Here is a 22,914-nt window from a genome sequence, read left to right as displayed (position 1 = left end):
CACTCCTCCCTCACAAGCTCCTTTCCAGGGCAGAAACGACACGGACTGCCTCAACAAGCAACAACTTTCCCTCAAGTCACCCTTCCCCACGCAGGAAACAAACCTGGGCAGTATCCCTTCTCGATGGACAGATCATCCAATGCTACATCGCTCCGGAAATCTTCACCTCTCATACCCTCAAGGACAATCTAGGGAAAGGGTTGGTTTCCAGCATTAGCTCCAGTCGTATACATGAAGCGCCATTTCAAAGCACGGTCCGCCTCAGAGAGCAGTCAGAGCCCCTGCCCTACCTGCATGTTTCCTGTGCTGTGCACCGTGACCTCTCCCAAGTTCCATCTGTCCCCATGGTTCCCAGCACTGCTCCAGATCATCACTAGCTCTTCGTTCTCAGCCACGTACACCCGCAGGGCCATTTCTTCAGCCACTCCATACATGTGATACCAGAAGCGGAAGCAGTGCGGTCCTTCTGAACTGCACACCGGACTGACCAGCTGAGCCACAAAACCGGGGAAGGCATTGCTGCCTTGCAGGTAGATGTAGTGGCCGTCTGAAACAAAGCGCAAGCCACACTGACGTGCACCATCAAAACCGGACAAAGCACTCTGCAACAACCCAAGCACCGGCTCGGCAGCACCCCCTGCTGCCGCTCAAGGCAGGCGAGGGCGCGGAGCGCAAACAGATGTCACATCCTTCTCTAGCCACAAACACCCAGCCTTGAGTCTACCTACGGACCCTGCTCCCCGTGGGCAATGCCAGACGGACGGTTTCGGCTGGGAAACAGCATCACTTCCGTCTCTCCAAAGCATCGCCATAATCCTAGCCTGACTCGGCAGCTTTCAGACCCATTCATCATCGGTCTCTAGAGAAGCCAGCGTCTCCTGACAGACACCCATTCCTCTTCCCCTGAGAAGAGTCTGGCCATCAAGCTTTGCATTACTTCCTCCCTCCCACAGTAGATCCTTGCCTGCCCTGGCGGTACCACAGGCTGATTCTCAGGGCTGCAAGGCTTCCTAAAGCAAGGGCCTAGCCCTGGGGAAGGCTGCCACAAGCAGCTCTGGATCAAGCCCAGGAAGCCTGTGGCCTGTGTTTCCTGCCAGAAGAGGCTTCTCGCCCTCTCCCCAGGGATACCCCTCTGCCTGAAGGACCACCATGTACCAGCTGCTGTTCCTACCTCCTGTTGTGTGGTCATAGGAAGGGCCGGTATCTGGCGAGGGTGTTGGTCCTTTGTGCCTTATCCAGTCAATGCTGCTGGAGTCTGCCTGTACCCACTCACAGAAGTCAACGTCAAATGTGCAGGAGAAATTGCAGGCTGTAGGGGAAGCTGGATATGGTGCAGAAAGAAAAGCAGAATTTCTACAGTGAGGGCGGGGCCGCCTTCTCCCTGTGTCCTGGCAGGGCCACCTACATCCCTGGCATGCTCAGGGCCAGGCGAGGATGGCCAACTGAGTGGAAGCACGTGGTGCGCCAGCGTAGCAGAGGGAAAACTGCAGACAGACAGGCTGGCAAGCAAGGCTGTTCCCAGATTATCAGCTTCATCCTGGGTGTTCCAAGGTGTTCACTAATCAAGATTGCCTTCCTTCTCCCCCTCGCTTGTCCAGTTCTCCCTTCCTCTCTCCACCTCGCTGGTCCTGGGTGGTGCCTCGCTAAGCCTTACAGAAGGTAGCGCCTCAGCCATGGGCAGGATGTTACCAGTGACTGACTACAACTCTAGGACTTTTCTGACGGCCCCTTGCCAGCAGCACTTCATGTACAGAGGAGGGACAGTAGGCAGTACGGCCTTGACCACTCTGGCCTGGCAGCGCATTTCCATCCCACCAGCAACATTCGGGCAGTGGCCTGCCTTCCCAGTGCTCAAGAAGCTGCTGTGCAGTTTCTGGAGAGGCCTACCCTGGCTAGGCCACTCCAGAGCCAAAGACAGGCAGCGCTGTGCAGAACGCTTTGGGCAGGACACGTGGGGGAACAGAGGTAAGGCCTGCGTGGACTGCCAGGCCGGAAAGGGTTGTGCCAACCCATCAGAGCTGCTGCGACACAGTGGGGCTCCTGGATCTTAACCCTGAGGCTTGTCTGCCCTAGAGCCAAGGGACAACTACTACTCACATCCACAGAGAACGTGCAGGGAGACTCTTACCGCTCCCTCTTGAATACAAACACCAACGGGACATTTACCACAGACAGTGCCAGCGCTCCAGTCTCCCAAAGTGACTCCTGCCTGGGTGCAGGCGGTAGCGTAGGCCTCCAGGTCATTGCACAGCTGCTCCGTGCTGCCGCCGGTGCCACACTGGTCATAGACGCAGCTCTCAAAGTACGATTTGGGCGGCAGAACCGCATGGCATGGCTGGAACGGGCCGCCAAGTTGCGTGAGGATTGCACACTGCTTGTTAGCTGCCTCCTCCTGGGAGGGGGAGCAGGACACAGGTGGGAAGGTGGCTGGGTCACACCTACAAAGCAGATGGATACCTCTGAGGTCACAGCAGCCTGTGAGCCCCAGCCACACCATTTCCTGACTTCTTCCCCATGCAAAGCCTCAGCCTTTGCAGCCCAGATCCCTTGCCAAGAAAACACACACACCCCCCTCCAGATTTCGTTTGCAAGGGTTAGGAACACGGCCCACAGTCACCATTCTCCTCTGCGGCATCAGGCAGACAAAAACAAACGGCTGAGACGGTTGGCACCCCCGCAGCTCGGGAAGAGCATCACGCCCACCCCCCGGACCACTCTCTTCGGGGTCAGGAACAGTGACTGTGCAGAGTGGGACGCAGGGCCCTGCACAGAGGTCACCAAGGACCCCAGAGCACAGCACCTACGTGGAGAAAGCACCGTGAACCCCAACCGCACGGTGGGGACCTGACACCAACTCCAGTGAGACAGCCCTCAGGGGAAAGGGGAGCAGCCACACGGCTGGAATCTATTTGCAGACAGGACATCCCAGAGGTGGGTGAAGCAGAGCGGGGCAGACACAGGAGCCGCAGGTCTGCTGCTCTGGAGCCTCCACCTGATCTTGCAGGCCTTCCCACAACTGCCTCCTCTCTGTGGGCTCGCTCCTGCCATTCCTGACCCTCCCTCCTTGTTCCACCCACAGCTGCCGTCTCCCAGGCTCCCCTTCATCTGTTATGCACGCTACAGGACAAGGACTCACGGCCAGTCATTGTCCGGCACCATCCAGCTGGCTCCAAAGTCATTGAAATCAGGCACTATCACCCCGTCGGGTCTCATGAAGTCGTCCTGCTGGCTCCCGGTGTACGTCCCACACAATCCACACAGCTTGCCCTTGTGCTTCTCAGACACCCTCACTAGGAGCTCCTGGTCCCCATTGAACTGCAGCTGCAGGCCCAGCCTGGTAGAAACTTGCACGTAGGAGCCACTCAGGGAAACGGTCACGCTGGGGATAGGAGAAGCAGGCAGGGAGGCCACAACACCATTGATCTGAATACGAGGTGGGGGGAGGGGAGAGAGAGAGAGAGAGAGAGAGAGAGAGAGAGAGAGAGAGAGAGAGAGAGAGAGAAACATAAAGAGGTGCCCTCCACTGAAAAGTCAGTGCTCTTCCCTGCCATGGTGCCAGGGCCCAGGGAGTCAGAAGCGCTGATGGCACGGGAAACCCTGCCCGGACGTACAAGGACAGCAGCTACTCTACATACGGTGCACACAAAGCTCAGGCAAGCAAGCAGAAAAGCTGTTGCTGTGCTTGCAGTCATATCCTCCCCACTCAGAGACCCGCCATGCTCTTCCACGAGCACGCCAGCAGGCTCAGGGAATATCGAGCACTTCTTGGGGACCCAAGAATTCAAGCTGATTTCCTGAAAGGAAACCGGGTGGGGAAAGCAACCAAGAAATGGTACTTTGGAAGACGGTTGTTCCCACGTCTAAACACGAGGGGCTTACGTAGACTGCCTTGTTCTTCTGCAGTGCGATGTGGAGGCCTTCCATGGACAGCGCCACAGAGTTAAGGGCTGTCCAGCTCTGGCTGCCCCGATGCTCATTGCGGGTGGTGACAGTGAACCCAACGGAGGAGTTGCCACAGCCCGTCACCACTGTGTAGTTGCAAGAGCCCTGGAAGTGGTGAAGCTTCCCATCGAAAGTGCTGTAATGCGGGTCTCCGTAGATGTGGCAGAGAGCAGTGCTGGCTGGGTAACAGCCCCTGTGGCCATTCTGGATCTTGCAGACCTCATCCTCACCACAGGACAACGCAGAGCAAACCATCTGGCCGTTGGCTTCACACCGGCACTGGCGAGTGCAGTTCTCGCTCACAAAGCGCTCGCCTTCCTGCAGGCAGAGAAACACAGAGCACCCGCGCATCAGGCAGGGAAACAGAGGAAAACAAGTCCCCTGGGAGGGGAGCAAGCTGGGGCAGGGCTTTCACTCACGCTGTAGTAGTTGCCCTCAAAGAGGCAGCCACAGTGGGCCTCGGGCACACAGGTGTCTCCGCTGAGCAAAAAGCCAGAGGTGCACGCACAGCCCTCCACACAGGGCTTGGAGCAGTTCTGTGGGGCTTGTCGGTCGAGGCAGGTGGCAGGACAGCCGGTCATGCAAGGGTCATAGTAGGTGTTGGCAGGGCACAGCAGGGCTGCAAGGGGATGAGGACAATTAGGACCAGAAAAGCCCTCAAGAACAATGGCTACTTTCTGGGAAAGGGAAGGCTAAAGAATTGGCGAGAAATGCTGTGGCCACAGGCTTGGCGCACAGGAGGTGACAAGTTTTCCTCCGGGAAATCCAAGGTAGGTACTCACGGCAGAAGGTGGCATTCCTCCAGGGAAGAAGAGTCACGCCCGCTGCCTGGCACGCGTCAGCATAGGCCTCCAGAGCACCGCACAGGACCTCCTGATTACCGTTCAGGGCGCAAAGGTCGTAGAGGCAGGTCTCAAAGTAGCTCTGGGGGTTGATCACGGCATGGCAGTTCTCAAAAGAGCCAGGCCTGGCGGTCAGCACGCCACAGAACCCGTCCGACTGGTAGAGCTTCTCCTCTTCTGCACTGCAGGGTGCGGGGGGCACGGGGACGCCGCAAGAGGGGTCGTCGTCTGGGACCTTCCAGCTCTCTCCCAGCGCGTTGGAGTCTGCGGCTTGCTGCCCGTCGGGCATCATGTAATCGTCCTGTCTCTCGCCGTTGAAGTTCCCGCACATGCCACAGGTCAGGTTGAAGTAGGTGGTGGGCACCTTCACCTCCACCGAGTGGTCGGCGTCATAGGACACTCTCAGGTTGAAGTCTGTCTCCAGGCTGATGTAGCGGCCGCTCCTGCTCACTGTGACGGCGCCTCCCGCTGCACTCACCGGCAGGGTCCGGCGCAGCCCGTTGACCTAGGGCAGACACACCCCAATGGGCCCTGGACTTGTGCGCAGCCTCCCTGAGGCCTCCCTCACGGGGAAAACAGGCCCCAGAACGCAGCACAGCACACCGGTGCCCACGCTCCCCTCACACGCGGGCACCTCTGAGGCTTGGCCAGCCCTGCCTTTTCCCTGCACTGCGCGGGGGCCTGTATTCTACACTGGCCACATTCCCTCTTTCCCTCTTCCTCCTCCAGCCCTTCCACAGTGGAAACACCGTGGAGACAGTGCCCCAGTGGTTTATGGGGAGCCCACCCGGGCCTGGGACAAAAGGGTCCGGTTCGGGCAAGACCCTGCCAAGAAAAGACACCCCCATCTTGCAGCCACACCACCCTCACGCCAGCCCAGCTCCCTACCAGCACTTGGCTCCGCTCGTTCTTGACGATTGCAATGCGTTCTCCATGCACCTCAACCAGGACTTCGCGCACGTAGGACACCCTGGGGTTCCCACGATGCTCGTTCTTGGCCTCAATATTGAAGTAGGGCAGGGAGGTGGCATTGGAGCACACTTTGGCCAGGGTGTAGGTGCAGTTCCCCATGAAGCTGTGCGTCACTTTGTCAAAGGTGTTGTAATGAGGGTCATTGTGAACATGGCAGATGCCGTAAGAGTACGGGAAGCAGTCGGGTTTCCCGTTCTGCACTCCACAGTACTGGCCTGCCGGGCAGGAGGCACTGGAGCACTGGACTTTGCTCCCCCGCCCTGGACACGTGCACTTCGAGGAGCAGGTGTTGTCCGTCCAGAACTCCGAGTTCACCGGGTAGTGCTGCCCGTTGTGCCAACACCCGCACTGCTGGCTGGGCACGCATCGCTCATTGTAGAGCAGGTACCCGCTGTCACACACACATCCCTCCACGCACGGCAGGCTGCAACTAGCAGGAGCCATAGGGTCAACACAGGTAGCAGGGCAGGCTGCAGCGCATGGCTCGTAGTGGCTGTTGGCAGGACACTCGATGGCTGTGGAGAGAAACGGAATACCAGGGAAATCGTCAGGATTCCTCCACACAGAGTCCTCTTAAGGTCAGCAAGCAGTAACTGCATATTTAGGAAACTAACTCCCACCGGCTGGCACCTTATAATGCCTCCTGCGTGGAAAGGACCTGCATATGAATTCAGCTGACACAGGGTCCTCCCACAGTCATCAGCCAGCACAGGGAAACGGAATTCTTTCCTCCTTCCAAACCCGCTTTCCAAGGAAAAATGGACTGAACCCCTGAACCAATGAGACTGGGGCCCAACAGAGTCAGCAGAGCAATGCATCTCTGCGTGCTGACTTACGGCAGAACGTTGCGTTCCTCCACGCGGGGATCTTCACACCAAGCGACTGGCAAGCGTCCGCATAGGACTGCAAACTGTTGCACAGGACCTCGCGATCCAGCCCCAGCTCACACAGGTCATAAAGGCAGGTGTTGAAGTAACCGCTGGGGCTCAGCACAGCATGGCACAACTCAAACGGGCCGCTGGGGTCAGTGAGGAGTCCGCAGAAGAGGCTGCTGGCAATGACTTGCTTGTCCGTCTCGTTGCAGGCTGGGCTGGGATCTGGTCCGGGTGAGCAGCTGTGGAAAGGGAGGGAGAAGGGCCCCTGGGTTATCCGTGGGCTTCTCCTGGTGTCTCACCCTCCCCACCATGCCTGACACATGGACCTGACATGTCTGCCTGACACCAGACGCGCCGGGGGCCACGCACCTGCTATCGTTGGACACCTGCCAGCTGTTGCCCAGGCTGGTGGAGTCTGGCTCCAGCACCCCCTCCGGGTTCAGGAAGTCGTCTGCTGCCACCCCGTTGTAGTTCCCACACATGCCACAGACCTTCTGCCCAAAGGTGCTCGGGAGCGTCACCTCCACCCGATGCTTCCCGTCAAACTTCACTCTCAAGCCAAAGTCTGTTGAGACCACGGTGTAGAACCCACTGGACGAGACCTGCACGCCTGCTGATGGGGTGCAGGGCACAACCTCTTCCACTCCGTTGACCTGGAAGGACAGAAGCCAAGGCAGGGTTGCTGCAACCCATTTGGTACGGCTCTCTCTCCTCACACTGCCCCACCGTCGCTCCCCCTCGGGCTTACCGTCACCACTCCGCCCTTCCCCAGCCTTATCCGCTGGCCGGACACATCGACGTCCACGTACTGGACGTAGGACACGCGAGTGTTGCTTCCCCTGTGCTCGTTGGCTGCTTCCACGTTGAAGTAGGGCAGTGAGCTGTTGCTCTCGCACAGCTTGGAGAGGGTGTAGGTGCAGGTGCCCATGAAGTGGTGTAGTTGCTTGTCAAACGTGTGGTAGTGAGGGTCTCCCTCCACCACACAGGTCCCTGACAGAGGGAAGGCCAGAGGAAGCGTTCCATTAAACAGCTCCTGCCGCCTCTTCTCCCCTGCCCACCCTGCAAAAAGCACTGCAGCCCCATGACTGCTCTACTCTATTCACCTGAGCCTGGCACGGGTGTTGGTGTTGGAGTCCCTGTCGAAGATGGGGTGGTGCTGGGGCTTGGTGATGGTGTAGGCCCATCGCCTATGAGAGAGACAATGCACATGCAAACTCACTCCTCCCTCACAAGCTCCTTTCCAGGGCAGAAACGACACGGACTGCCTCAACAAGCAACAACTTTCCCTCAAGTCACCCTTCCCCACGCAGGAAACAAACCTGGGCAGTATCCCTTCTCGATGGACAGATCATCCAATGCTACATCGCTCCGGAAATCTTCGCCTCTCATACCCTCAAGGACAATCTAGGGAAAGGGTTGGTTTCCAGCATTAGCTCCAGTCGTATACATGAAGCGCCATTTCAAAGCACGGTCCGCCTCAGAGAGCAGTCAGAGCCCCTGCCCTACCTGCATGTTTCCTGTGCTGTGCACCGTGACCTCTCCCAAGTTCCATCTGTCCCCATGGTTCCCAGCACTGCTCCAGATCATCACTAGCTCTTCGTTCTCAGCCACGTACACCCGCAGGGCCATTTCTTCAGCCACTCCATACATGTGATACCAGAAGCGGAAGCAGTGCGGTCCTTCTGAACTGCACACCGGACTGACCAGCTGAGCCACAAAACCGGGGAAGGCATTGCTGCCTTGCAGGTAGATGTAGTGGCCGTCTGAAACAAAGCGCAAGCCACACTGACGTGCACCATCAAAACCGGACAAAGCACTCTGCAACAACCCAAGCACCGGCTCGGCAGCACCCCCTGCTGCCGCTCAAGGCAGGCGAGGGCGCGGAGCGCAAACAGATGTCACATCCTTCTCTAGCCACAAACACCCAGCCTTGAGTCTACCTACGGACCCTGCTCCCCGTGGGCAATGCCAGACGGACGGTTTCGGCTGGGAAACAGCATCACTTCCGTCTCTCCAAAGCATCGCCATAATCCTAGCCTGACTCGGCAGCTTTCAGACCCATTCATCATCGGTCTCTAGAGAAGCCAGCGTCTCCTGACAGACACCCATTCCTCTTCCCCTGAGAAGAGTCTGGCCATCAAGCTTTGCATTACTTCCTCCCTCCCACAGTAGATCCTTGCCTGCCCTGGCGGTACCACAGGCTGATTCTCAGGGCTGCAAGGCTTCCTAAAGCAAGGGCCTAGCCCTGGGGAAGGCTGCCACAAGCAGCTCTGGATCAAGCCCAGGAAGCCTGTGGCCTGTGTTTCCTGCCAGAAGAGGCTTCTCGCCCTCTCCCCAGGGATACCCCTCTGCCTGAAGGACCACCATGTACCAGCTGCTGTTCCTACCTCCTGTTGTGTGGTCATAGGAAGGGCCGGTATCTGGCGAGGGTGTTGGTCCTTTGTGCCTTATCCAGTCAATGCTGCTGGAGTCTGCCTGTACCCACTCACAGAAGTCAACGTCAAATGTGCAGGAGAAATTGCAGGCTGTAGGGGAAGCTGGATATGGTGCAGAAAGAAAAGCAGAATTTCTACAGTGAGGGCGGGGCCGCCTTCTCCCTGTGTCCTGGCAGGGCCACCTACATCCCTGGCATGCTCAGGGCCAGGCGAGGATGGCCAACTGAGTGGAAGCACGTGGTGCGCCAGCGTAGCAGAGGGAAAACTGCAGACAGACAGGCTGGCAAGCAAGGCTGTTCCCAGATTATCAGCTTCATCCTGGGTGTTCCAAGGTGTTCACTAATCAAGATTGCCTTCCTTCTCCCCCTCGCTTGTCCAGTTCTCCCTTCCTCTCTCCACCTCGCTGGTCCTGGGTGGTGCCTCGCTAAGCCTTACAGAAGGTAGCGCCTCAGCCATGGGCAGGATGTTACCAGTGACTGACTACAACTCTAGGACTTTTCTGACGGCCCCTTGCCAGCAGCACTTCATGTACAGAGGAGGGACAGTAGGCAGTACGGCCTTGACCACTCTGGCCTGGCAGCGCATTTCCATCCCACCAGCAACATTCGGGCAGTGGCCTGCCTTCCCAGTGCTCAAGAAGCTGCTGTGCAGTTTCTGGAGAGGCCTACCCTGGCTAGGCCACTCCAGAGCCAAAGACAGGCAGCGCTGTGCAGAACGCTTTGGGCAGGACACGTGGGGGAACAGAGGTAAGGCCTGCGTGGACTGCCAGGCCGGAAAGGGTTGTGCCAACCCATCAGAGCTGCTGCGACACAGTGGGGCTCCTGGATCTTAACCCTGAGGCTTGTCTGCCCTAGAGCCAAGGGACAACTACTACTCACATCCACAGAGAACGTGCAGGGAGACTCTTACCGCTCCCTCTTGAATACAAACACCAACGGGACATTTACCACAGACAGTGCCAGCGCTCCAGTCTCCCAAAGTGACTCCTGCCTGGGTGCAGGCGGTAGCGTAGGCCTCCAGGTCATTGCACAGCTGCTCCGTGCTGCCGCCGGTGCCACACTGGTCATAGACGCAGCTCTCAAAGTACGATTTGGGCGGCAGAACCGCATGGCATGGCTGGAACGGGCCGCCAAGTTGCGTGAGGATTGCACACTGCTTGTTAGCTGCCTCCTCCTGGGAGGGGGAGCAGGACACAGGTGGGAAGGTGGCTGGGTCACACCTACAAAGCAGATGGATACCTCTGAGGTCACAGCAGCCTGTGAGCCCCAGCCACACCATTTCCTGACTTCTTCCCCATGCAAAGCCTCAGCCTTTGCAGCCCAGATCCCTTGCCAAGAAAACACACACACCCCCCTCCAGATTTCGTTTGCAAGGGTTAGGAACACGGCCCACAGTCACCATTCTCCTCTGCGGCATCAGGCAGACAAAAACAAACGGCTGAGACGGTTGGCACCCCCGCAGCTCGGGAAGAGCATCACGCCCACCCCCCGGACCACTCTCTTCGGGGTCAGGAACAGTGACTGTGCAGAGTGGGACGCAGGGCCCTGCACAGAGGTCACCAAGGACCCCAGAGCACAGCACCTACGTGGAGAAAGCACCGTGAACCCCAACCGCACGGTGGGGACCTGACACCAACTCCAGTGAGACAGCCCTCAGGGGAAAGGGGAGCAGCCACACGGCTGGAATCTATTTGCAGACAGGACATCCCAGAGGTGGGTGAAGCAGAGCGGGGCAGACACAGGAGCCGCAGGTCTGCTGCTCTGGAGCCTCCACCTGATCTTGCAGGCCTTCCCACAACTGCCTCCTCTCTGTGGGCTCGCTCCTGCCATTCCTGACCCTCCCTCCTTGTTCCACCCACAGCTGCCGTCTCCCAGGCTCCCCTTCATCTGTTATGCACGCTACAGGACAAGGACTCACGGCCAGTCATTGTCCGGCACCATCCAGCTGGCTCCAAAGTCATTGAAATCAGGCACTATCACCCCGTCGGGTCTCATGAAGTCGTCCTGCTGGCTCCCGGTGTACGTCCCACACAATCCACACAGCTTGCCCTTGTGCTTCTCAGACACCCTCACTAGGAGCTCCTGGTCCCCATTGAACTGCAGCTGCAGGCCCAGCCTGGTAGAAACTTGCACGTAGGAGCCACTCAGGGAAACGGTCACGCTGGGGATAGGAGAAGCAGGCAGGGAGGCCACAACACCATTGATCTGAATACGAGGTGGGGGGAGGGGAGAGAGAGAGAGAGAGAGAGAGAGAGAGAGAGAGAGAGAAACATAAAGAGGTGCCCTCCACTGAAAAGTCAGTGCTCTTCCCTGCCATGGTGCCAGGGCCCAGGGAGTCAGAAGCGCTGATGGCACGGGAAACCCTGCCCGGACGTACAAGGACAGCAGCTACTCTACATACGGTGCACACAAAGCTCAGGCAAGCAAGCAGAAAAGCTGTTGCTGTGCTTGCAGTCATATCCTCCCCACTCAGAGACCCGCCATGCTCTTCCACGAGCACGCCAGCAGGCTCAGGGAATATCGAGCACTTCTTGGGGACCCAAGAATTCAAGCTGATTTCCTGAAAGGAAACCGGGTGGGGAAAGCAACCAAGAAATGGTACTTTGGAAGACGGTTGTTCCCACGTCTAAACACGAGGGGCTTACGTAGACTGCCTTGTTCTTCTGCAGTGCGATGTGGAGGCCTTCCATGGACAGCGCCACAGAGTTAAGGGCTGTCCAGCTCTGGCTGCCCCGATGCTCATTGCGGGTGGTGACAGTGAACCCAACGGAGGAGTTGCCACAGCCCGTCACCACTGTGTAGTTGCAAGAGCCCTGGAAGTGGTGAAGCTTCCCATCGAAAGTGCTGTAATGCGGGTCTCCGTAGATGTGGCAGAGAGCAGTGCTGGCTGGGTAACAGCCCCTGTGGCCATTCTGGATCTTGCAGACCTCATCCTCACCACAGGACAACGCAGAGCAAACCATCTGGCCGTTGGCTTCACACCGGCACTGGCGAGTGCAGTTCTCGCTCACAAAGCGCTCGCCTTCCTGCAGGCAGAGAAACACAGAGCACCCGCGCATCAGGCAGGGAAACAGAGGAAAACAAGTCCCCTGGGAGGGGAGCAAGCTGGGGCAGGGCTTTCACTCACGCTGTAGTAGTTGCCCTCAAAGAGGCAGCCACAGTGGGCCTCGGGCACACAGGTGTCTCCGCTGAGCAAAAAGCCAGAGGTGCACGCACAGCCCTCCACACAGGGCTTGGAGCAGTTCTGTGGGGCTTGTCGGTCGAGGCAGGTGGCAGGACAGCCGGTCATGCAAGGGTCATAGTAGGTGTTGGCAGGGCACAGCAGGGCTGCAAGGGGATGAGGACAATTAGGACCAGAAAAGCCCTCAAGAACAATGGCTACTTTCTGGGAAAGGGAAGGCTAAAGAATTGGCGAGAAATGCTGTGGCCACAGGCTTGGCGCACAGGAGGTGACAAGTTTTCCTCCGGGAAATCCAAGGTAGGTACTCACGGCAGAAGGTGGCATTCCTCCAGGGAAGAAGAGTCACGCCCGCTGCCTGGCACGCGTCAGCATAGGCCTCCAGAGCACCGCACAGGACCTCCTGATTACCGTTCAGGGCGCAAAGGTCGTAGAGGCAGGTCTCAAAGTAGCTCTGGGGGTTGATCACGGCATGGCAGTTCTCAAAAGAGCCAGGCCTGGCGGTCAGCACGCCACAGAACCCGTCCGACTGGTAGAGCTTCTCCTCTTCTGCACTGCAGGGTGCGGGGGGCACGGGGACGCCGCAAGAGGGGTCGTCGTCTGGGACCTTCCAGCTCTCTCCCAGCGCGTTGGAGTCTGCGGCTTGCTGCCCGTCGGGCATCATGTAATCGTCCTGTCTCTCGCCGTTGAAGTTCCCGCACATGCCACAGGTCAGGTTGAAGTAGGTGGTGGGCACCTTCACCTCCACCGAGTGGTCGGCGTCATAGGACACTCTCAGGTTGAAGTCTGTCTCCAGGCTGATGTAGCGGCCGCTCCTGCTCACTGTGACGGCGCCTCCCGCTGCACTCACCGGCAGGGTCCGGCGCAGCCCGTTGACCTAGGGCAGACACACCCCAATGGGCCCTGGACTTGTGCGCAGCCTCCCTGAGGCCTCCCTCACGGGGAAAACAGGCCCCAGAACGCAGCACAGCACACCGGTGCCCACGCTCCCCTCACACGCGGGCACCTCTGAGGCTTGGCCAGCCCTGCCTTTTCCCTGCACTGCGCGGGGGCCTGTATTCTACACTGGCCACATTCCCTCTTTCCCTCTTCCTCCTCCAGCCCTTCCACAGTGGAAACACCGTGGAGACAGTGCCCCAGTGGTTTATGGGGAGCCCACCCGGGCCTGGGACAAAAGGGTCCGGTTCGGGCAAGACCCTGCCAAGAAAAGACACCCCCATCTTGCAGCCACACCACCCTCACGCCAGCCCAGCTCCCTACCAGCACTTGGCTCCGCTCGTTCTTGACGATTGCAATGCGTTCTCCATGCACCTCAACCAGGACTTCGCGCACGTAGGACACCCTGGGGTTCCCACGATGCTCGTTCTTGGCCTCAATATTGAAGTAGGGCAGGGAGGTGGCATTGGAGCACACTTTGGCCAGGGTGTAGGTGCAGTTCCCCATGAAGCTGTGCGTCACTTTGTCAAAGGTGTTGTAATGAGGGTCATTGTGAACATGGCAGATGCCGTAAGAGTACGGGAAGCAGTCGGGTTTCCCGTTCTGCACTCCACAGTACTGGCCTGCCGGGCAGGAGGCACTGGAGCACTGGACTTTGCTCCCCCGCCCTGGACACGTGCACTTCGAGGAGCAGGTGTTGTCCGTCCAGAACTCCGAGTTCACCGGGTAGTGCTGCCCGTTGTGCCAACACCCGCACTGCTGGCTGGGCACGCATCGCTCATTGTAGAGCAGGTACCCGCTGTCACACACACATCCCTCCACGCACGGCAGGCTGCAACTAGCAGGAGCCATAGGGTCAACACAGGTAGCAGGGCAGGCTGCAGCGCATGGCTCGTAGTGGCTGTTGGCAGGACACTCGATGGCTGTGGAGAGAAACGGAATACCAGGGAAATCGTCAGGATTCCTCCACACAGAGTCCTCTTAAGGTCAGCAAGCAGTAACTGCATATTTAGGAAACTAACTCCCACCGGCTGGCACCTTATAATGCCTCCTGCGTGGAAAGGACCTGCATATGAATTCAGCTGACACAGGGTCCTCCCACAGTCATCAGCCAGCACAGGGAAACGGAATTCTTTCCTCCTTCCAAACCCGCTTTCCAAGGAAAAATGGACTGAACCCCTGAACCAATGAGACTGGGGCCCAACAGAGTCAGCAGAGCAATGCATCTCTGCGTGCTGACTTACGGCAGAACGTTGCGTTCCTCCACGCGGGGATCTTCACACCAAGCGACTGGCAAGCGTCCGCATAGGACTGCAAACTGTTGCACAGGACCTCGCGATCCAGCCCCAGCTCACACAGGTCATAAAGGCAGGTGTTGAAGTAACCGCTGGGGCTCAGCACAGCATGGCACAACTCAAACGGGCCGCTGGGGTCAGTGAGGAGTCCGCAGAAGAGGCTGCTGGCAATGACTTGCTTGTCCGTCTCGTTGCAGGCTGGGCTGGGATCTGGTCCGGGTGAGCAGCTGTGGAAAGGGAGGGAGAAGGGCCCCTGGGTTATCCGTGGGCTTCTCCTGGTGTCTCACCCTCCCCACCATGCCTGACACATGGACCTGACATGTCTGCCTGACACCAGACGCGCCGGGGGCCACGCACCTGCTATCGTTGGACACCTGCCAGCTGTTGCCCAGGCTGGTGGAGTCTGGCTCCAGCACCCCCTCCGGGTTCAGGAAGTCGTCTGCTGCCACCCCGTTGTAGTTCCCACACATGCCACAGACCTTCTGCCCAAAGGTGCTCGGGAGCGTCACCTCCACCCGATGCTTCCCGTCAAACTTCACTCTCAAGCCAAAGTCTGTTGAGACCACGGTGTAGAACCCACTGGACGAGACCTGCACGCCTGCTGATGGGGTGCAGGGCACAACCTCTTCCACTCCGTTGACCTGGAAGGACAGAAGCCAAGGCAGGGTTGCTGCAACCCATTTGGTACGGCTCTCTCTCCTCACACTGCCCCACCGTCGCTCCCCCTCGGGCTTACCGTCACCACTCCGCCCTTCCCCAGCCTTATCCGCTGGCCGGACACATCGACGTCCACGTACTGGACGTAGGACACGCGAGTGTTGCTTCCCCTGTGCTCGTTGGCTGCTTCCACGTTGAAGTAGGGCAGTGAGCTGTTGCTCTCGCACAGCTTGGAGAGGGTGTAGGTGCAGGTGCCCATGAAGTGGTGTAGTTGCTTGTCAAACGTGTGGTAGTGAGGGTCTCCCTCCACCACACAGGTCCCTGACAGAGGGAAGGCCAGAGGAAGCGTTCCATTAAACAGCTCCTGCCGCCTCTTCTCCCCTGCCCACCCTGCAAAAAGCACTGCAGCCCCATGACTGCTCTACTCTATTCACCTGAGCCTGGCACGGGTGTTGGTGTTGGAGTCCCTGTCGAAGATGGGGTGGTGCTGGGGCTTGGTGATGGTGTAGGCCCATCGCCTATGAGAGAGACAATGCACATGCAAACTCACTCCTCCCTCACAAGCTCCTTTCCAGGGCAGAAACGACACGGACTGCCTCAACAAGCAACAACTTTCCCTCAAGTCACCCTTCCCCACGCAGGAAACAAACCTGGGCAGTATCCCTTCTCGATGGACAGATCATCCAATGCTACATCGCTCCGGAAATCTTCACCTCTCATACCCTCAAGGACAATCTAGGGAAAGGGTTGGTTTCCAGCATTAGCTCCAGTCGTATACATGAAGCGCCATTTCAAAGCACGGTCCGCCTCAGAGAGCAGTCAGAGCCCCTGCCCTACCTGCATGTTTCCTGTGCTGTGCACCGTGACCGCTCCCAAGTTCCATGTGTCTCCATGGTTCCCAGCATCTTTCCATTCCAGTACTGATGTTTCATTGTGAACTACGTACACCCGCAGGGCCATTGTTTCAGCCACTCCATACATGTGATACCAGAAGCGGAAGCAGTGCGGTCCTTCTGAACCACATACTGGACTGACCAAGCGGGCTACATCACTTTCTCTGTGCTCATTTCCTTGCAGGTAGACATAATAGCCATCTGGAATTAGTAGAGTGCCAGTGTCACATATTATTGGCTCTGAAGAATACAAAATCTTTTCTTTCTCATTTTTTGTGTAGGTGCTGTTTCTGGGAGACACCAAGGAAGCAGCCTTCCCTAGGACTCATGATATTGGAAGTTGTACACTGTACTTTCCAGAATAGAGCATTTCTAGACAGCACTGGCCAATAAGTGTGTCAAAGTTAAGGTAGGGAGCAGTAGCCAGGCTATAACAATACACCATTTCTTCACCCATCATCTCCATCCAACTTCCAGTCCCCAAAGGGACTTGCAGGAGATTACACTGGTGTCCTACCTAGGGAAAGGCAAGCCTCCTAAAAGAAGGACCCAGCACTGGAATGATCCGGTCTCAGTCTGGATATGCCTTTGCTCAAGCCTCTTCCCAGGAAACTATGCAAATAGGTCACACGCTCATGCATCTCCTGCACATTTCATCCACCCCAACATGGACTCCTGACTGCTCCAAAAACTCTGGATCAAACCCAGGAAACACATGCCCTGTATTTCCTGTTAGAAGAGTCTGCTTGCCCTCTTCCCAGGGAGATCTCCCTACCTGAAGCACAGCCATACACTGGCTCTTGTTCCTACCTCCTGTCGTGTGGTCATAGGAAGGGCCCGTATCTGGCGAGGGCGTTGGCCCCTTGTGCCTTATCCAGTCAAAGTCATCATTGGCTGCCTGTTCCCACTCACAGAAGTCGACATCAAATGTGCAGGACAAATTGCAAGCAGTTGGTGCAGCTGCATACGGTGTAGAAAAAAAAGCAGAATTTCCACAGTGAGATTTGGAAATCTTTCCTTGTTCTGAACATGCCCTTCTACTTCTCTGGTGCACTCACATCCATAAAAAATTTGAAGGTGTTATAGTGGAATGAGTAGAAGTTAACAGTACAGACAAACTCACTTTGAAACACAAAATTGTAAGTGTTTGTGAGAATGTCTTATTTTACAGTCCATTTCTCAGTTGTCATCATAATGGCACTAATATCCTATATTTTTACACTGTGCCACAGCTATAATCCCTGGTCATTTGAGCAAATTGCTCAAAGCTGTCCTGCTTGGTACAGTGGGTATTCAGCTGGCACTCAAAATGCTGCTTTGGTGGAAATCCAGGAAAACATAATAAGAAATTGTCTCCCATTTCATTTTATCACTTATGAACTAGGATGAGAAGTATTGTCTCAGGATTGGAAAGAGGTCATGGGATGCCTTTTCATGCTATAACCTCATATTTAGACTGACATTTCTGCTGGCTTTGGTAATGACCTCTAGTAATTGTGGAAGAAATGATTTCTTAGAGCCAGCCTTATCTCTATGTTAACTAGCCCATTTAGATAATAAGGGCCTAACAGTGTTACCATTGGAAGGCTACATGCAGCTCAAGTTGCAGGATTCTCCCCTATTAATTTTAAAAGCTCTGGTTTATATGATGCTGAAGTTATTCCAAACACTCAGGGAAAACCTGGAGCTGTAGACAGGTTGCATAAATGATGATTAACACTTTTCAAAAGATAAAATAGTTTATTAAAGCCAAACTGGCAATTCGTTAGACCAAGTTCTCAATTGTCCCTGCCTGAGCCCTTAACTGACAGTCTGCTGGCCTTCATGATCCAATTCTGAATAAAAGTCTTAAGTCAAAAATGTGCAAACTTCATGACCTAAAATGAATATTGAAAGACCATGATTAGCACCCCAGGTTAATAGTCTGATTTCCTGAGATGCTAAGTATTTGACAGTTTCCTATGGCTTCCCTTGAATTACCTTTTGTGAAATTCTGTTCAGCTTTTTAGTCACTTGAGTTTATATTTGTAGCATGAGGCTGTTTGCTAAATGACCTCGTGACTTACCACAGATGGTATTTTTTCTCCATTCACCCAGATTTACACCTCCAAGTTCACAGGCAGCAGCATATGCCTCTAAAACTTTGCAAAACTGTTCAGAATTCCCCTCTGTGGCACACAGGTCATAGACACAGCTCTCGAAGTAGAGCTGAGGGGGAATGTGCCAATGACAGACTTCAAAAGGCCCACTACTTTTCAAAATGATTTTGCAGAGTTCTTCATATTCTTTCTCTTTCACTGCATCACAAGTGGGTGGTACAACTGCAACTGGATTACACCTGCATCAAAAATAAACAGCAGCTTGGTAATGCAATAAATATTTATATTTTACTATACAGTAAGTGCTCTGACCTGCAAAGTACACCTCAACAGTCATGAAACTCTATGCCAAAATTCTGTGATATGCTATGTATTCTTATCTTTAGTTTGTCAGACCTAAAGGTGAGAACAGTTACAATTAGACTCATAATTCCCCATTAAGAATATAATAGTGAGTTGTTGATGTATGACTAGCTATTTAACACTGGCAAAATAATTTAAATTCACCATTGCACATAGTAAAAGCAGTAATTTGTATGTGAAAGTATTAATAGACAGAGAAAAGCCCTGTGCTTATCTTCAATGTGGAGTTATCTCAGGAGCTGAACCTGAGATACATATTTAGCTTTCTCGTAGATGGATGGAGATATTTTAGAATAAAGAAATAAGAAAAAAATCAAGTTGATACACAAAAAGAAGCCCAATTTTGATTAAAATGTACAATGCTTATATGGAAAACATATGAATAGTAGTTTTAAAATTTCTATGCTTTCTTTTGAAGTGTAGAGTTATTCAAAGATGAAAGTGCTAGCAAATAAGTAATATCAAGGAAGGGTTTCTATAGAACATAAGTCAATGCATGTTAATCTTTCAACCTGAAGTTTTATGTTTCAGCTTTTTGCTATTTCCTGTAATATAATCAGACACTTACATCCAGCTGTCATCCTTCACTACCCAGCTGTCACCAAATTTATTTGGATCCTGTTCCAGGACTTTATCTGGTTTTAGAAAATCATCCAGCTGGTTGTCAGTGTATGTCCCACACAGACCACACAGTTTTCCTTTGAGACTTTCATCAGCCTGAATAAAAAGCTCTTGGTCACCATCAAACTTCACCTGGATGCCTATAGAGGTATCAATGACCACATAGTGTCCCTTTAAAGTTACTCTGGCTCCATGTTTCAAATCCACAGGAGGATGAACCTGAACTCCATCCACCTAAAGAAAATAAAAGCCACACAAACACATAAGTCAATAAAGCTCCCAGGAACGGAGGAGAGATCCACACTGTGGATAGTATAGCTTTCATCACCAGGCCTTATTCTAGTGAGTAACGTAGACACAGCAGGTTGAAGCTTAGCAGAGCCTAACCAGCTGTATACTTATCCCATCTTGGGTAGGAGTTTGTAGCACAAGTTGAGCTCTGTGTTTTCAAAACTACACAAATAGCAATACTTGGAATAGCGAGTTTAAAGATAGCTCTGGTATATATGAGTCTGAGAGTGTATGGCAAAAATGCTGTTTTGATTTTAAAGATCAGATCTGTAAAACTCAGATTTAGATTTAGTTCAGCAGAAACTTTCTATTATGGATGCAGCTATTGTTTTTTTCTACAGCCTAATGCTGAAAAAATTTGAAGAGACAGAAGGAAGCTATGCTGATTTGAGCCTTATTTAAAAACATTTCTGTGCCCTCTAGTATGTGCAGTCTTGGAGGTAAATAAAGCAGAGAACCTTGATACAGTTCTGTGGGACAGAAAAAGGCAATGCACAGATGCAATGGATTGTTTTTCTTTGAAGTATAACACTTACATAGGTCTCCTTGTTTTTCCTCACAACAATGTGAAGATTTTTCAGTGTGACAGCAATGGAGCTCAAGGCTGTCCAGTTTGGATTTCCTCTATGTTCATTTCTGGTTGTCACTGAAAACCGCTCAGAAGAATTTGTGCATGTCTCAACAACTGTATAATTGCAGTCTCCTTGGAAATGATACAGTCTCCCATCAAAGGTTATATAATGTGGATCCCCAAAAATGTGACAGGTGCTGGGATTCAATGGATAACATCCCAAAAGTCCATTCTGCACCTTGCAAACTTCGCTTAGTTTGCATGTGTCTGAATTGCAAACTACAGTGTTATTTCCAGCACATATACATTGGCCTGCACAGTTTGTTTGCCAAAAAGTTTCTCCTTTCTGTTAGAGACAACAAAATAAAAAGAGTTAAGAAGAGCTCATGTTATTGGTAAGCTGTGAAATAAGCCCTGAACTAAGTGCCAGAACAAACCTCATAATAGTTTTCATTTTGAAGGCAGCCACAGTTGCTCATGGACACACACTGTCCACCACTGATGACAAAACCACTGTTGCATTCACAACCCTCCACGCAAGGTCCACTGCAGTTCTTTGATGCAAGAGGGTCAAGGCAGGTTGCGGGACAAGCACTGGTACATGGGTTGTAATGACTGTTGGGAGGGCATGCAACAGCTGAAAAACAAGAAAAGACTCTGAAGTGACAAACACAATTCACATGAAACCACCATCCAAAAATGGGATTATTTGGAACTAGAGACAATGCTTCCTCAGTAATTTTTTGGAGCCTGAAATTCCTTTCTTATTTTGATTCTAGAAAGTAAAAGAGAAAAAATTATACATGAGAAAGGCATGAATGTTTAAAACATATACCCTGGCTGCTAAGCACCTTCAACTCCAAGTGAAAATTAAGCCTCTTTACACCATGTCTAGTATTTAGCTGGTATATTTCTAGAAGTTCATAGACTTCTAAAGTCATTATATGTAATTATGGAATGCAAAAATCTATGAATGGCAAATATCCAATAAAACTCAGAGGTGAACCACCATTGCCAGGGATCAACAGCTACCTTTCTGCACAGCTTCTCAGAATAAAGAACATATATCTTCCCTGCCTTCTGTAGGAAAAATTCATGGTTTAAATATTATAGAATTTTATTCCTCAATATTTTGATTACAAATTTATGTGAAGAATTTCAAAGCTTTAAGTTACATGAGGTATTGGCTGAAAGCAGCTTCATCAGACAACAAGAGAGCTATTCAAAGATTCTATTCTCTACATATACTCACGGCAGAAGGTGGCATTCCTCCAGGGAAGAAGAGTCACGCCCGCTGCCTGGCACGCGTCAGCATAGGCCTCCAGAGCACCGCACAGGACCTCCTGATTACCGTTCAGGGCGCAAAGGTCGTAGAGGCAGGTCTCAAAGTAGCTCTGGGGGTTGATCACGGCATGGCAGTTCTCAAAAGAGCCAGGCCTGGCGGTCAGCACGCCACAGAACCCGTCCGACTGGTAGAGCTTCTCCTCTTCTGCACTGCAGGGTGCGGGGGGCACGGGGACGCCGCAAGAGGGGTCGTCGTCTGGGACCTTCCAGCTCTCTCCCAGCGCGTTGGAGTCTGCGGCTTGCTGCCCGTCGGGCATCATGTAATCGTCCTGTCTCTCGCCGTTGAAGTTCCCGCACATGCCACAGGTCAGGTTGAAGTAGGTGGTGGGCACCTTCACCTCCACCGAGTGGTCGGCGTCATAGGACACTCTCAGGTTGAAGTCTGTCTCCAGGCTGATGTAGCGGCCGCTCCTGCTCACTGTGACGGCGCCTCCCGCTGCACTCACCGGCAGGGTCCGGCGCAGCCCGTTGACCTAGGGCAGACACACCCCAATGGGCCCTGGACTTGTGCGCAGCCTCCCTGAGGCCTCCCTCACGGGGAAAACAGGCCCCAGAACGCAGCACAGCACACCGGTGCCCACGCTCCCCTCACACGCGGGCACCTCTGAGGCTTGGCCAGCCCTGCCTTTTCCCTGCACTGCGCGGGGGCCTGTATTCTACACTGGCCACATTCCCTCTTTCCCTCTTCCTCCTCCAGCCCTTCCACAGTGGAAACACCGTGGAGACAGTGCCCCAGTGGTTTATGGGGAGCCCACCCGGGCCTGGGACAAAAGGGTCCGGTTCGGGCAAGACCCTGCCAAGAAAAGACACCCCCATCTTGCAGCCACACCACCCTCACGCCAGCCCAGCTCCCTACCAGCACTTGGCTCCGCTCGTTCTTGACGATTGCAATGCGTTCTCCATACACCTCAACCAGGACTTCGCGCACGTAGGACACCCTGGGGTTCCCACGATGCTCGTTCTTGGCCTCAATATTGAAGTAGGGCAGGGAGGTGGCATTGGAGCACACTTTGGCCAGGGTGTAGGTGCAGTTCCCCATGAAGTTGTGCGTCACTTTGTCAAAGGTGTTGTAGTGAGGGTCCCCATGGACGTGGCAGATGCCGTAAGAGTACGGGAAGCAGTCGGGTTTCCCGTTCTGCACTCCACAGTACTGGCCTGCCGGGCAGGAGGCACTGGAGCACTGGACTTTGCTCCCCCGCCCTGGACACGTGCACTTCGAGGAGCAGGTGTTGTCCGTCCAGAACTCCGAGTTCACCGGGTAGTGCTGCCCGTTGTGCCAACACCCGCACTGCTGGCTGGGCACGCATCGGTCATTGTAGAGCAGGTACCCGCTGTCACACACACATCCCTCCACGCACGGCTGACCACAGGTGTAGGGTGCTGTTGGGTCAACACAGGTAGCAGGGCAGGCTGCAGCGCATGGCTCGTAGTGGCTGTTGGCTGAGCAGGCTGGTGCTGTATAATGAAAGAAAACCTTCTCCATTAATCTTTTTTATGTATTGAACTATTTAAAAATATATATATATTCTTGAAATATTTGGGGGATATTCTGGAGTCCTGAGGCAGTTTGATGCATGCCTTTACCGTCTTACTAGTCTTTA

At 54.2% G+C, this 22,914-nt stretch overlaps 3 protein-coding genes and 1 long non-coding RNA gene across 4 annotated transcripts; all 4 read right to left on the bottom strand.

Moving 5' to 3' along the window:
• Positions 1-2,089: 2,089 nt before the first annotated feature.
• On the bottom strand, positions 2,090-4,293 carry LOC136992642 (kielin/chordin-like protein). The gene is made up of 3 exons (XM_067302181.1): positions 3,880-4,293; positions 3,137-3,423; positions 2,090-2,438 (listed from the first exon to the last, which is right to left on the bottom strand). The coding sequence occupies exons 1-3, from the start codon at positions 4,291-4,293 to the stop codon at positions 2,090-2,092; spliced, it is 1,050 nt and encodes a 349-aa protein (XP_067158282.1).
• Positions 4,294-9,936: 5,643 nt separating this feature from the next.
• Positions 9,937-12,124, bottom strand: LOC136992641 (kielin/chordin-like protein). The gene is made up of 3 exons (XM_067302180.1): positions 11,711-12,124; positions 10,984-11,270; positions 9,937-10,285 (listed from the first exon to the last, which is right to left on the bottom strand). The coding sequence occupies exons 1-3, from the start codon at positions 12,122-12,124 to the stop codon at positions 9,937-9,939; spliced, it is 1,050 nt and encodes a 349-aa protein (XP_067158281.1).
• A 5,694-nt stretch (positions 12,125-17,818) lies between these two features.
• LOC106495026 (alpha-tectorin-like) lies at positions 17,819-20,187 on the bottom strand. Its single transcript, XM_067302178.1, has 5 exons — positions 20,162-20,187; positions 19,935-20,118; positions 19,055-19,341; positions 18,091-18,362; positions 17,819-17,901 (listed from the first exon to the last, which is right to left on the bottom strand). Exons 1-5 carry the CDS (start codon positions 20,185-20,187, stop codon positions 17,873-17,875), a joined length of 798 nt encoding a protein of 265 aa, XP_067158279.1. The 3' UTR covers positions 17,819-17,872.
• LOC106499527 (uncharacterized) lies at positions 20,185-21,256 on the bottom strand. The gene is made up of 3 exons (XR_010885014.1): positions 21,222-21,256; positions 20,407-20,606; positions 20,185-20,315 (listed from the first exon to the last, which is right to left on the bottom strand). It is a non-coding gene; the product is annotated as an uncharacterized lncRNA (long non-coding RNA).
• Between the last annotated feature and the right edge of the window lie 1,658 nt (positions 21,257-22,914).

This window comes from Apteryx mantelli, chromosome 9 (assembly GCF_036417845.1).
Source record: "Apteryx mantelli isolate bAptMan1 chromosome 9, bAptMan1.hap1, whole genome shotgun sequence".
In the NCBI taxonomy this organism is placed as follows: domain Eukaryota; kingdom Metazoa; phylum Chordata; class Aves; order Apterygiformes; family Apterygidae; genus Apteryx; species Apteryx mantelli.
This window is presented reverse-complemented; position numbering and strand designations above follow the sequence as displayed.